General features: G+C 34.3%; 1 protein-coding gene across 5 annotated transcripts in view; it reads right to left on the bottom strand.

Moving 5' to 3' along the window:
• Positions 1-444: 444 nt before the first annotated feature.
• The window catches only part of LOC145266503 (uncharacterized), a 100,479-nt gene continuing 86,562 nt past the window's right edge, over positions 445-14,361 (bottom strand). For all 5 annotated transcript variants that reach the window (XM_080122232.1, XM_080122233.1, XM_080122234.1 and 2 more), the window contains 2 exons: positions 7,551-7,632; positions 445-2,467 (listed from right to left, as the gene is read on the bottom strand). In XM_080122232.1, the coding sequence (XP_079978358.1) occupies positions 2,379-2,467; positions 7,551-7,632 (171 nt within the window). In that variant the 3' untranslated portion in view covers positions 445-2,378. The remainder of the gene's footprint in view (positions 2,468-7,550; positions 7,633-14,361) is intronic.

Here is a 14,361-nt window from a genome sequence, read left to right as displayed (position 1 = left end):
ACTCTGGTGTCAAAATGGAGAATATCTTTGTTTCTGTGGATGCACAAGTTGTATTATCCTGCTTTTCACGGAAAATGTTAAGGCTAAAAGCTTGTATATGAGAAACAAAATCAGAGACATTCAAGATATGAAAGTTGAATAAAGAATTGACATTCATTACAAATACATCCCCTCTGTTGACAACCTGGATGATCTTTTTCTGGAAAAAAATTTAAAGAGAAATTGAACTACTGGACATGGCTCGTTGAGGAACCTAAAAAAAAAAAAAAAAAAAAAAAAAGTCTAACAAGTGCCTTGAACCAGATCTGTTGAATAGTCAGACTCAGTAATGAATCAAAATTTTAACAAAAGCATCAGAAAATTTAATTGCATTAAGAGAAAAATAAGAAAATGATTTGTACCGAAACTCAATATAAATATTGAATGAAGGAGTTAAAGAAAACTAAAAACTTGTGTTTATGCGGTAAAAGTAATTAAGCACTTCATTGGTTCATGGATTGTAAAAATTAAAATACGTTCATTATTTCCTTATAAATTACATTTAAAAAGAGCACAATTCGGTTTATAGTAAAACTGAACTTTATTCAATATAAAAAAAATTATGTAAAAATTATGTTTGCAGCATGAGACAAATGTTGCAAAACATGAAATACGAATACTTTCTCATTAAGTTTGTTTTTATAAATAAACAATTGAGAATCATTTAAAATTTAAACATGTTTGTCCGGTTCCTTCTCGCCACCATATGCTTATTGCTAATATAACAATGGACTACAAGGTGGCTACATAAAAATTTCCTTGCTTCTTATATTTGTGGAATAGCAGGGCAAGAACAGAGGACTGGATAAGATTAGTCTGTGCGCAGTGAACTGATTGGCTCTCTTAATGTTCTGGCTTCTCCTTTGATGGAGCGTTCCAAAATTATGTTTCCTCCTCTTCACATAAAACTTGGCATCACGAAACAGTTTGTGAAGACTCTTTAGAAAGATGACGACCGTTTCAAATATATTTCCAGGCCTAACAATAGAGAAATTAAAAGCTCAAATTTTTATGGACATCAGATTCCAAATTTGTTGAAGGACGTAGATTTCTGTAATTTTATGAATCCTGAAGGATTGAGCAACTAGACGGTTTATACAAATGTAAAATTCTCGGGAAAAAATAAAAGAACCCAACTACAAAGAGCGTGTTGAAACATTACTCCTAAGTCTCCAGTAACTGAGAGCAAATATGCGCATCAAGTTATTTTTTGCAAATCCATCTTGCCTGTTTCTAGAAAATCTAGGTGATGTGAGTGACGAGCAAGGGAAGCATTCCATCAAGACATCAGCGACATGATACTTGCAGACTACTGGTGGTCTATCAAGCCCGATGATGCCAAAGCCCCCCCCCCCTTCTAAAAAAAAAAAATGTTGATTAATGGATGTTTATGCTTAGCATTTTTTTTTTTTACAACTTTAAGCTTTAATTATGAATATTTTGGTGTGATTTCATGAATATGTGTCTTGATGTTACATAAAAAATATTGTTTCTTTGATTTGCATGTTTTTACTGTACATCATTGCTATTGCCTTCCTACAGAAGTGGGGGGTATACCATAGCAGAAAAAATTCAATCCGATAGAAAAAAGTGACAGCATTTTTGGAATCAAATTAGGTAAAAGCAGTTAAAACATTTTAGGCACCATGACAATTTTTATTTTTTGTTGGCCAGGGTTATCAGGGGCATTCCGATACAAAACTTTTGTAAGAACACTTCCAGACACATCAAGTACATTTGTGTGAAATTAAAAAAAATATGGCTCAGCCATTTCAGAGTTCATATGAAACAACAAACAAGCAAATAAAGCAAGAAGTAACCTAAACGAGAGTTAAGCTTGGTTTTAGCAGTGCTCTGGACCCTAGAAAGCAGGTGTGTTTAAACAGTGTAATCGAGATAAAGAACTTCCTTTGGTTGCTCTTACAACTGAATTTACCAAGTACTTTATCCACTACACCACAGGCTCTTGTGGGCAGGATATCCAAATACAAATTTATGTTTTGTTTATCTCTGACGACATCAAAAATCATAAAGGGTCTAAAAGTTCACATTTGCTAATAAAATAGTGTTCAAAGCTGTTCAACTGCAAAGAACCTCCTTAAATATCTCGAATTCCAACCAGTTCATTTAGTTCATATCGTATAGCATCATAGGTGAGATGTGGTGGATGAATACTGCGCAGTTTGTTGCAGTGATGCATGAATATCCGCCAAATTGTAGAACATTTTCCATAGTCAATGAGAGCAACAAGGTCGCCTATAACAATAATGGCAAATTTAGCCGGTGTCATAGCTGTGTTAAGCAACTTCTTGTTGAAGATAAATCCAAACTCGTTTGTTTCATCGCAGTAGTTGGCAATATTCTGAGCTTATATCAAAAAATCTCCGGGTACGCACAGTGCTAATGATGATCACATTGAATTCTTTTCCTGAAAAAGAAAGAAAATACAAATTAGTTAACTATCAAGTTTAATTCTTTAATATAATCATTAGTTAATCATTAACTTAAATTCAATAAAGTGAAAAATTGTTATTCTTTAACTCCTTGGCACAAAATTTAACTAAATGATAAAAATTGTTTTTAAAATGTATACTTAATGTACTCAAAGAATTAGACTGGATTTAAGATTATTTTTCAATTGTGTAAGTTTTAACATTCCAAATAAACCTTTCAATTTGGTACTGGACTGCTGGCAGAGCACCCTATTGTTTGTTTACGTATATGAAATTATTGATGAAGCCTTTTAAGAACACCATTTTAGCTATATTTCAGATCCAGAGAATGCATTAATAATTCACAGCACATATGCATATATAAGAAACAGAAAAAAAAAAATGAAAGTAAAATTAAATTACAATATTTATTCAAATTCAAAATAATTCAAATATATTGAAAATATATTAATACAATTTTTTGCAAAAAATAAAAGGCATTTTCAATAGAATTAAAATCAACCAGTTAATTCATTTTTGAAACAGTAATCCATGAAGCCAAAAGAAGAATCTGAAATCGAAGCATCAACAATTCAAGTGTGAACTGCAGCATAAAAATAAACTTTAATTGGTCAATTATATTTTAATTTGTTAAAATATGGGAAAAATGCCTTTCTGCAAAAAAGTTTTTATTCATGGATTAAAGATTTTTCATTATAATTTCTAGTTTAAATTTGATGGATCAACAAATATTGTAATTTCTTCAACATTATTTACATCTATTTTTCCTATTTCTTTAATTGCTCTAATATCAAGATATTTTGATAGGTTCCAATTTTAAAGATAATATTTATCTCTTAATTTTAGTGCCATGAACATAATTTTGAGTAATAGTTTCCAAAATAATATTTTGCAAATTAAAATAACCCATGAAAAAAAAAAAAAATCTTATGTGGTAAGATCATGTTCGAAGGAATGTAAATTGTATTTAAAGGACTTTGAATTTGCCAGTAGCAACAACAGATGTAAAAAAATTTTTTTTTTTTTACACCTTTTCTTTTTGTTATTTCAGACTTAAGCATGATATTTGTACAAGATATTAAATATAACTAGCAAGACTACAGGGTGTAAAATATTTCTATTAAAACTTTCACTCTAGTTGCCTCTATCCATCTCTTTCCATTCGACTATTTTACCCCTCTCTTTCTCTGTTCAGCCCATTCCTCTGTAGTTGGACATCATATGCAGGCAACTGTATTTCATATGATAGATGAAGTGATTTGGTCGCTTGTTCAGTTTATAGGCCCATCAACAGCTTCATGGTCATTAATGGCCAAATAAGCTTTTTTTTATTAGGATTTGTCTTAGTAAGGTAAGTGTTCTTTATTTTCCAGTATGTCAAGGTGAGATTGAAGGAAGGTTAAAAGATTTGGGTTGAAATTTTTTTTTAAAAGGTAGATTAATATTTTGAAGAGATATAACTCTTTCAAGTAGCTTAGAATTGTTTTTTCATTTATATTTTCAAAGAGATCTTTAACGTTAGTGCTGTAGTGTTTTGGTGTAGGGGAGCTAGGTCAATGCAGTTAGAAAATGTTTAACGGTGTAGCTTTCTTAGCAAGGTAGGCATTCAGGTGGATTTTCTCCTTTTAATAGGAATGAGTGGGTGATATTTGTGTGCTCTGTTCTTAATCTTGTAATAATCACCTCTTCTTTCCGGTTTAGTTTAGATTTGGGACTCCATTCTCCAAGTGTAGGTTTGATTTCTTGTAGTTTGGTTTTTGCATAACTGTTCCGTTGTTGCCATTTTGTTTTGATGTATAGGTTTATGGTTGATTTAAAGTTGGTGTAGGGGATTTTTATGTTGGATATTTCCAGGTTTAGTGACTCTTTAGCAGCTAAGTCAGCTTTTGTGTTTCCTAGGATGCCAATTTGGCTTGGGATCCAGCATAGGATGATTTGTGTTTGAGCATGAAGAAAAACAAAAGTTTGTTTAATAGATTAATTATTAGCGGATTGTGAGTGTTCTTTGCTTTTAATGAAGTTGCAACTAATAAAGAGTCCGAAAATATAAATTTGTTTGCTTGATTGGCACTTATATTAAGAGCCAGGTTTATTGCTGAGGCTTCAGCACTAAAAATTGAAGACCTATCAGGTAGGCGTTTTTGGATTTTCTTTGCTGATAAATAGAGCTTCTGACTTTCTTTGGTTTTAGCTTTGTCAGTATGTGTTCATAATCTGGATAGTCATGAAGGATGTCACATTTTTTTCCATAAAGATGGGTTTGTGTTGGATTTGGAGAGCCTTAATGGTATAGTAGGTTTTGGATGTTTGGGTGGGTTTATAGAGGTTTTGGAAAGCCATGATGGATGTTTGAGTGTAGAAGCTTTGTGAATTTGTGAGATGTTAATTTTGGCTTTGTCTCATTTCTTTCATGCGGAGACCATAAGGCTGGATTGCTTTTTTATTTTTTGGGGGGTGAATAGCGTTTGGTATCTGGGGTGAGCGACTCTGGAATATAGGGCTCGAGGTGTTAGATGCAAGTTTTGTATAGTATTGTAGAGCTAATTTTGTTCGTCTCATTTCAAGTGCAGGTTCATTCGTTTCTGCATAGACTTGACTGGTGTAGTGGTAAATGCTCCAAGTGCTAGTCAGAGTCCTTAGTGGTGAATTGTGTTGAATTCTCTAATGTAGGAGTTTCTTGTTGCCACATAGATAAAGCAGCCATAGTCCAACTTTGATCTTATCAGTGTTTGGTAGAGTTTTAGAATTGTTTTGTGATTAAGCTCCTCAGTTTGTAGGAGTTATGGTTCTCACAAGTTGCATCATTTGGTTGCATTTTTTTTTTTTTTTTTTTTTTTTTTTAAGTATGTGGGGTATGAAGGAGAGTTTTTTGTCAAAGGTGATTCCAAGATATTTATATTGATTTGTAACTTAGTTTATTTTTAATTTTTAGCTCAGGGTCAAGATGTATTTTTCTATGTTGGCAGAAGTGGACACATTTTGTTTCTGTTTGAGAAAAGCTGAATTTTGTTGATGCATAGTTGTAGGTGTCGTTCAATAGTGTTCATATGTTTGGCCTTAAAACTTATGAGATCGTCAACATAAATCGTCAACATAAATCAGTTTCTTCCGGAGTTTGTTATTAGCTATATTGTTTATTTTCACATTAAAAAGTGTGAAATAATTTCACCTTGGGGAACTCCCAGTTCTTGTTTTTGAGACTTTGATGTTTCCTAGTCTTACTTGGAAGGTTCTGTCACTCAGTTTTTGATAATTATTGGCATTCTGACTTTTAGACCAAGTTCATTCAGGTCTTAATATTCCATACCTCCAAGTGGTATCGAAGGCTTTTTCTATGTCAAAGGAAACTGTTACATGTCCTTTGAGGATGAAGGCTTCTCTAATATAGGTTTCCAAATTTATGATGTGATCAATAGGGCTTCTGCCATTTTGGAAGCCTGCTTGGTGTTCAGAGATTAGGTGATTTCTTTTAGATACCAGGTTAGTCTTCTATTGATCATTCGCTCGATGGTTTTGCAGATGCAGCTTGTAAGTGCAATGGGATGGTAGTTTATTGCATCTGAGGGTCTTTTGAAGGTTTCGGTATGGGAATTATAATGGCGTGTCTCCAAGTGTCAAATGTCAAGCACACGTGGGATGACCACTGCAGGCATCTCTAGGGTGACCAAATTTTTGATAGTTGAAACATCTCAGGATCTGGGATGTATATTTCAAATGGTTCTATGGTGTAACCAATTTTAATTTTAGGTGGAATTTTTGGAGTGTTAAATGTAATAATATAAGTATGGATTGGTATTTTTCTGCATTTTTCTTTAGATTCTTTTATAGTTAACGACTCCTTGTTTGCTCAGTTCGTTCTGGATTTCTTCTGGTGAAGCAAGTGATAGTTCCCGGCTTCAGATAACTCCTTTGGATTGGTTTAGTCTATTGTGTGGAATGACTTCAATGTTATGAAAAGTTTTCATATTTTTAAGCTTTGGCTTATTGTCTCAATCTCGATAAATAGGTTACAATTTTTTTTTTTTTTTTTTTTTTTTTTTTAACCATTTTTAGGTTTATTTTCCTAGTTAGCACTTTTTCGATGAGAAAAAGTGGACAATTTTGACATCATAGTTTCATTCAGTGATTCTAATACATAGTACTTGGGGATACCTGAATTTTCCTCACTTTCCGAGTCCAATAAGGAGCGTTTGGGGTAAATATAGATAAGAGTTTCGTTGCCTGTGTTCCCAACCCACCTCCGATATTGGAACTTGTCAAGGGGAAACCCATTCGCCTTGACAGAGTCATGGCTACACAGGCAGTATATTCTGTCAAGTAAGAAATACTGAGCATCTGTCATCACCCAAATTTCACTACCCAAATCTATAGTGAAAAAAGTTGTTTGCAGCCATGTCTGAATTGGGTTCTACATTTGCTGATTGACCCTTGGCCAGCGCTTTCAAACGTCTATTTTGTGGGTGAAGTTTTGTTAGTTTCTATGGTTTTGCTCGAGAGGATTTCTTTTAATGTTATTCTCAGTTTAGTCCAAACCATTGATAGTAAATGTAGGGCTTGACCTGACCAGCCGATTGATCGGATCGGGCCCCTCCAACCGCCTGTCTAAGGGCTAAGACTGTCAATCACCAGGATTCCGTTTCAAAGTGTTAGGGGTCGCCACCCACGGCCAACAGGTGGCCCCATTGAGGAACTTTTACCCTCTGCAGGGAGGAGTAGTCGGTGTATTCTAATGCCCCACCTAGATAAAATGAACTAAAAGTCTTGAAGATCCAAATCACAGAATGAGCCTAGAACTATAATCAAAGAATTGGTCCAAACACATAACTTGTGGTTCTATGATAGTACCAAAACCCAGATCTCAAAGATCTCTAAGACACAATGATTTGTAACCATTTTGATTAGCCTCAAAACATTTTTAAAACATTAAAATAATTTATATTATAAACAAATCCCAACAAATGCATAATTTAGTTTTATGTAAAAATAGTAAAATCAGAAATGCTTTTTCTGAAATTTAAAATGAAGAAAAAAAATTCATCTACATATGGGATTACTTACCTGGAAGATTTTCAACATGTTCAACAGCCACATTGGCTAGGTTTTCCGAGTGGTTACGCAAACAAATGCGGATCTGAGTTATCTGAAAAAAGTTTGAAAAATAGATTTTGCGTGATAATCTTCAATTTCGGTGTTTGTCTGCAGGTGTAGATTTTTTGCTCTTGGTCAAAAAGAATAAACATGCAGGAAATTGAAATCGGATTTTTTAAAAATACAATTAAAACATTAGATTAAGCCTGATACTTAGTAAACGTGAGAAAAATTCATTTAAATTTCAGCAATAAAGCAAATATCTTCTGCGGGTTTTTGTTTTTTCACAAAAATGTTGCAAGTGCAAATACTTAATTTCATGGAGACATAACTGAGCCAATCTAGACTTATTTTTTACTAGCAGGGAGACCTGACGTTGCCTGGGATTGAAGGTTTCACACTTCCATAGTTTTATTTTCACCGATTTCAACTTGACCATTTTTCAATCAAATCGTTGCCTGCACCAGGAGAAAACTTCACATGCCTCTCCACAGTGACAGTCCACTATACAGTCTACATTGCACTGTAAAGAACCTACTGTTGATTTTATAAAATTATTTCATATAAAATAGCTTGCATTAAAGCTTAAAATGCAAAAGTCAAGTATCATGTTTCAGTCGTGCTCTAAACAAACATTCATTTTGAATGCATCCCTATTATATCAAAGAACCTACTATTGATTTCTTTATATCTGGGCTTTTGGATTGCGTGGTGATAAAACTTCTCAAATGCACTTGTGATGTTAGGCTGTGTAAGGTGTTAACTTTGCTCAAAATTGCCTGTTCCTTCTTTCATCTTACAAAACATTAAAATCAACATATCATACGAAACCTTTAAAATCCCCATTCTAATTTTGAACAAATTCCATTACATCATTTTGATGTAAGAACACGTTTCAAATTTAAGGCCTCAACTTGAGGGGCCTTGAGCAAGATTTCCTAAATTTTAATTTCTTTATTGCTGTCCAATAACTATGAAACAAATCCAATGCAAATTTGATTTGAATTTTCAAGTTATGTCCCCTAAAAATTCTTTAAAATGCTATAATATTCTCTAAATTTCACTTTGATATATCTATTGTCAAAATATTTTAAAAAACCCAAAAAAACTATTTAGGATCATGCCTAACGGGACAATCAGGAGTCCAGCAGCGAGATATCTGTTCACATTCTGCAGATTAGTACAGCCAGGGTACTAATGTGACCCGATGGGGACCGAACAACGTTGGGTTGACTTGCTTGTTGTGGAGCAGTCTCCTGGGTGGTCCCATTGACACAAATTCAGGAGATTTCGCATGATGGAATCTAATGATGATAGTGATGGAAGGAGGGTGTTTTTGACAGATAATCTAAAGGAATTTTTCTTCCCCGTATACTGACAATAGAAAAACAAAGAACTTTGTTAAAAACCGCCAGCCCAGCTCTGTATAAGTAACAGAGTCAATTGTGTGTATGCTATTTGCAAAGTTGAAAGCAATAATTCTATGTTAAGAAAAGCCAGTTAATCTTTGACTCCTTTGTTTTGAAAACGGCGTTGTTGAGTGTAGTCTATTTTTCAGGCAGGCCCTGTTGACAGGTTGGAAGTTGGACCAAGGTTGGAAACAAGTGAGCGGATCATGGCAACGGGGACGAATTTGATCACTAGACGAGAACACAGGTAATGCCACAGGGATTAGCATTGGTTGAACCTCTCACCCAAGCCTGTGCGTCTGAGCCGCCCTGTAGAGGTTACACTAAGAAAAAACAATTCCAAAGCCTAGCAGTCAGAAGAAACTAGTAGCAAACTTTTTGGCATCAGTGAAATAGGACTTTGCTGCTTGTCAAGTTAGTCAGGAGTATGTATTTTGAGGAGGCACAAGTGCTATGAGTTCGTCAGGACACATTCATTAAAGTACTTGTAAAACAGGTACAGGCGTTGCGGTGATGGAACAGAGGTTAAAGCTTGGTCAATAGTGTGGGACCTATTGGATTTGAGATTCTTTATTTTGGGTCCTGTCTAAGAAAGAGTTAGTGGTAGATGTGGCAACAATAGTTCATCTAACGATGAATTGTTGCTTTGTAAAGATATAGGATGCTCTCTGGTGCAAGTAATTTTCTAGCACAGTATAGGGAGCCCATTTGTATTTGTTCCAATTCATGTTGCCTGTGAATGTCTAAAAGCTGGGTTTTAAAATTCATAATCATTTAATTAGGTTGAATCTTGTACATAAAGATAACATTACGAAGAAAGGACATTTTATCAAAAACTTCATGAAGGACTAGCAGGAAAACCTGATGTTGCTCGGAATTAAATGAGAAATGCCATGGTGAATTTTCAATCTGCTTATTATACTTTCTTTTTATTACTGCTCCTTCCTTATTTCAACCTCTAATATAAGAGGGTTCCAAATTATACAGTTTTCTAATTATATGTTAATGTTTCATATTTATTTGAAGAGGGTTTTGTAGAGATTTAGGACTGCTTCCATCATCTTTCCTGATTAATTTTATACATCTTTAAATATCAAAGCAGGCACACGCACACACATTGACTATAATATACATTTCATGTATCTATATAAAATTTTATGTATCTTTTTTCAGTATTTACTTCAACGGTACTGAACGTGCAAGTGGAGCTAGATATTAAGTTTTTAAAACAGTAATTAAATGACAAATTTCCACATTTCTTCAGGTATACCTAAATTGCCATATACATATATTCAAAACTTGTATACAAAATATTTTTCGGTTGACTTATATAAAAATGAATGCTTAAAAGATTTAGTTTATACTTCCACCTCCACCCATCAACTCACTTCCAATCACACAATGAAAGAAAAAATTGAACTGAAAGTTATGAAAAACATTGAAAGCATATGGAGGGAGTTTTCATCTTTAGCAAGTTTAGAGAGTTGAATTAAATCTAACAGAAAAGAATCAAAATATTAAGCCTAATACTTAGTAATAATTATTATCTTCATTGAGAAAATTTAAGCAATGTAGCAAATACACCTGTTGAATTTTAATGTTGGCACAAAAAGTTCAAGTTTATATATGTTCAAAAATAATCTTAGGCCAGTATGGTGAATAGGGTCTAGGCTTTTTATATATGATGTTCAGGTTGATCCATATATGAAACAACCGTAGTCTAGCTTTGAGCAGACTAGTGCTCTATAAAGTTTGAGTGTTTCCCTGTCTGCACCCCAATCGGTATGTGCTACCACTCAAAAGATTTACAGCTTTGTTACATTCTTTTTTTAGATAGTTTATCTGTGGGATGAATGTTAACTTTTTGTCAAATAAAATCCCTAAGAATTTGTACTGGTCAGTAATGGGCATGGGCGTTCCTTCCATGGTTAGGACAGGATCATTATGTATGTTCTTTAGTTTGCAGAAATGCATGCATTTCGTTTTTCTTTTGGAGAATCTAAATCCATTCTCTTCCGTCCATCTCATTACTTTATTTAAGCACAATTGAAGCTTCCTTTCTATTATAGATATATATCTAGATCTACAGCATATTAGGAAGTCATCCACATATAGGGAGCAATCTACCCCAGGGTTAAGGTTTTTTAACAATGTTGTTAATTCTGATACTGAACAGGGTCACTGACAGTACACTCCCTTGAGGTACTCCATTCTCTTGTTCCTTCAAGAGCTGTGCCAACCTTTATTCTGAACTGTCTATTTTTTAAAAAATTTTCAATAAAAATTGGCATTCTGCCTTTTAGTCCAAGCGCCTTCAGATCCCTTGTAACACCGTACTTCCACAGTATCGTAGGCTTTTTCCATGTCAAAAAACACTGCTGTTAAATGTTCCTTCCTTACAAAGGCTTCTCTGATGAAGGTTTCCAGTCTGACTATGTGGTCTATTGAACTTCGGTTTTTCCTGAATCCTGTTTGAAATTCTGTAATAAGATTCTGTTTCCAGGAACCAGATTAGTCTTTTTTATAATCCTTTCCATGGTTTTACAAATGCAGCTTGTTAGAGCTATTGGCCTGAAATTCAATGGATCTGAGACGTTGATTGGGATTGGATGTTTGAGTCTTCAGATTTGGGGATTGGTATTATTGTGGCCTCTTTCCAGGTCTCAGGTACGTTTCCACTGGACCATATAATATTAAAAATTTCAAGTAGGTATTTCATTGAGGTTTCTGGAAGTTTTTTGAGAATTTCATATGGAATTTCATCGGGCCCTGTAGCTGTGTCATGGGATTTGGTTAGCGATTCTTTTAATTCAGGCAAGGTAAGAGGTTGGTTGTATTTTTCGGTATTTTGTGATTTAAATAGAATTTTCTTCTCTTCCTTTTCTCTAATCTTTTTGAATTTCTGTTTGTCTGTCACATGATGAAATTTTTGATAAATAATCTGCCAGGTTATTGGAAATGTCTTTTTGATCGGTGTATATTTTGTTGCCTTTAGAGATGTGGGATATTGGTGTACTACTACACTATCCTATTTTCCTCATCATGTTCCAAACTGTTTTTGCCTTGGTATTCACATTAATTTTGGATATAATTTCTCCATGTTCTTTTGGATTCCTTTATCATTCGTTTGGCTTTTGCTTTGTTGTTTTTGAAGAAATCCAGATTTTCGCTTGTTGGGTACTTTTCAAATTTTCTCAAGGCAGTTCGTCAAGCTGATGGCTTTTCTGCATTCTTTTGTGAACCAAGGTTTGTTGTGATTGTTGGTTTTGGTTGTTTTCGGTATGGTATTATTTGCTATGTTTGTGAGTGTTTTAATGAAGTAGTTCAAATGGTCATCATCTTTCTTTTCGATAATTAATTGGTTTTTGCACTGTTCCTGGAAGTCTTCCCAATCCGCTTTATGTAGGTTCCATTTGAGTGTTTTTTGTTCAGTACTAGTACTTAGGCTTTCCAGGATGATTGGGAAATGATCACTCCCACAGGTGTCATTGTGTACTTTCCAATCATAGTCCATATATATGGAAGGATCACAAGGTAAGGTCAATGGCAGTGAAAGTACCTGTTGCTGGGTACATATAGGTGTAGTTTTGATTAAGGAGGCATAGATTATTTTTATTATGTTTTCTATTTCTTTTCCTTTTTTATTTGTTTCTTTACTTCCTCATATTACATTGTGACTTGAGATCTAGTAGAAAAAAGGGTTTAGGGAGTTTTATTGAGTTATCTCAGTTTCGTTGATTGTATCTTTTGGAGGGATGTAGATTGAGCAAAGTGTTATAGTTCTATGTAGAGTCACTGAAACTACAATTGCTTGCAAGTTTGTGTTTATATTTATTTGTCTTTGAGGGACTTCATTCTTCACGAGTATTGATGTGCCTCCAGAAGCTCTGTCCGTATCTTTATGTAGTTGTAAGATGTGTAGTGTTTTATGTTGATGGTATTATTTTCTTTCAGAAAGGTCTCCTGCAGACAGACAAGTGCTGGGCTCATATTTGTTAATAATGTGAGTTCATTTTGGTTTGCTTTTATCCCTGATATTCCATTGTAATATTTTGTTCATTTGGAATTGTGTTCAACTTCCATAGTCTCCAATCCCTCAAATCTATTTTCTGTCGGAGTCCCTGTTCGGGATATAGATTGGGATCTTTCTGTTTGTTTTGTTTCTTTTTGTCTGGGGGAATTTGATTCTTTTCTGGCTTATGATGTGTTTGATGGTTGTTCGGCTGTTTTTGTAGAAATGGTTTGTGGTTTTGTTTCTTTTTGTGGTTCAGTAGTGTCTTTACTTATTATCCTTGGATTGGTTGCAGACATTGCACTATTCATTTTCCTCATTTCTAATAGTTCTTTCATTTCCTTTATTAGTTTGCTTAAGACATCAATTTTCTTGTCAGTTGTATCCGTTACATGTATATGACCATTTTGATTGTTGATTAGAGTACTTTTTTTAGTTGCATCTGCATATGTTTTAGTTTCAATGATTTTCCTGGCCTCTGGGTAGGATATATTCTTTGTATGTTTTAGTTTGGTTACTTTTTCTCTTTTCCATATTTCACAATATCTAGAGCCAGCGCCATGATTTCCAAGGCAGTTGGCACATTTGAAATCTTTTTTGTAGTCAATGTGTGGGCCGCTTTCTCCACATCTTCCACACACTGGTAATCGTGTGCACCGATCTTGATACTGTCCAAACTTCTGGCACTTGAAGCATTGGAGGGGGTTTGGAATATAAATTTCTACATTTATTTTCATATATCCAACTTTCACTTTGGGTATGGTGAGGGAATCAAAAGTTAGTATGTGTTGGTATCGATTTTCTCACTTTTTTTTTTTTTGATTTGGACTCTACAAACATCTAACACATTTTGTTTCTGTAAGTTTGTCTTGATTTCCTCCAAGGGACAAAGTGCAAGTTCGTGGCTTTTCACAACTCCTTTGCAGGTATTTAGGGTTGGATGTCTGTAGCATTTGACTTTGGTGTTTTCAAATCATTTTAATTTCAATATTTCTTTAGTTTGTTCTTCGTTATGGGTTTCTATTAGTAGGCTGCCATTAAATTGTTTTTTAATAGACGGTTTTAAAGTTTTAAGATTTTTCAATTTTAAAAGGTGATAATTTGCTCAAAGGAGTTTCCTCTTTATTCTATTACTACGAATGTTGAGTTCCTTGGTTTTATCGTCTCTTTCTCAGAGCTACTGATGTCAGAGACATCAGAGTGGGCTCTCTTTGGGTGATTGGGTGGTTTTTGGGAGGAATAAGCCATATTTTGTTTTTCTTTTTTCATCATCTTTGTTCCCCACCCACCTCAGAGTCCTATTAGGGAAGAGCCTGGGGTGGGGGGGAACCCATTCGCCCAGCCTCCACATGGATAAAAT

Source organism: Euprymna scolopes, chromosome 41 (assembly GCF_053919585.1).
Source record: "Euprymna scolopes isolate OS-2025 chromosome 41, ASM5391958v1, whole genome shotgun sequence".
NCBI classification, from domain to species: Eukaryota; Metazoa; Mollusca; class Cephalopoda; order Sepiida; family Sepiolidae; genus Euprymna; species Euprymna scolopes.
This window is presented reverse-complemented; position numbering and strand designations above follow the sequence as displayed.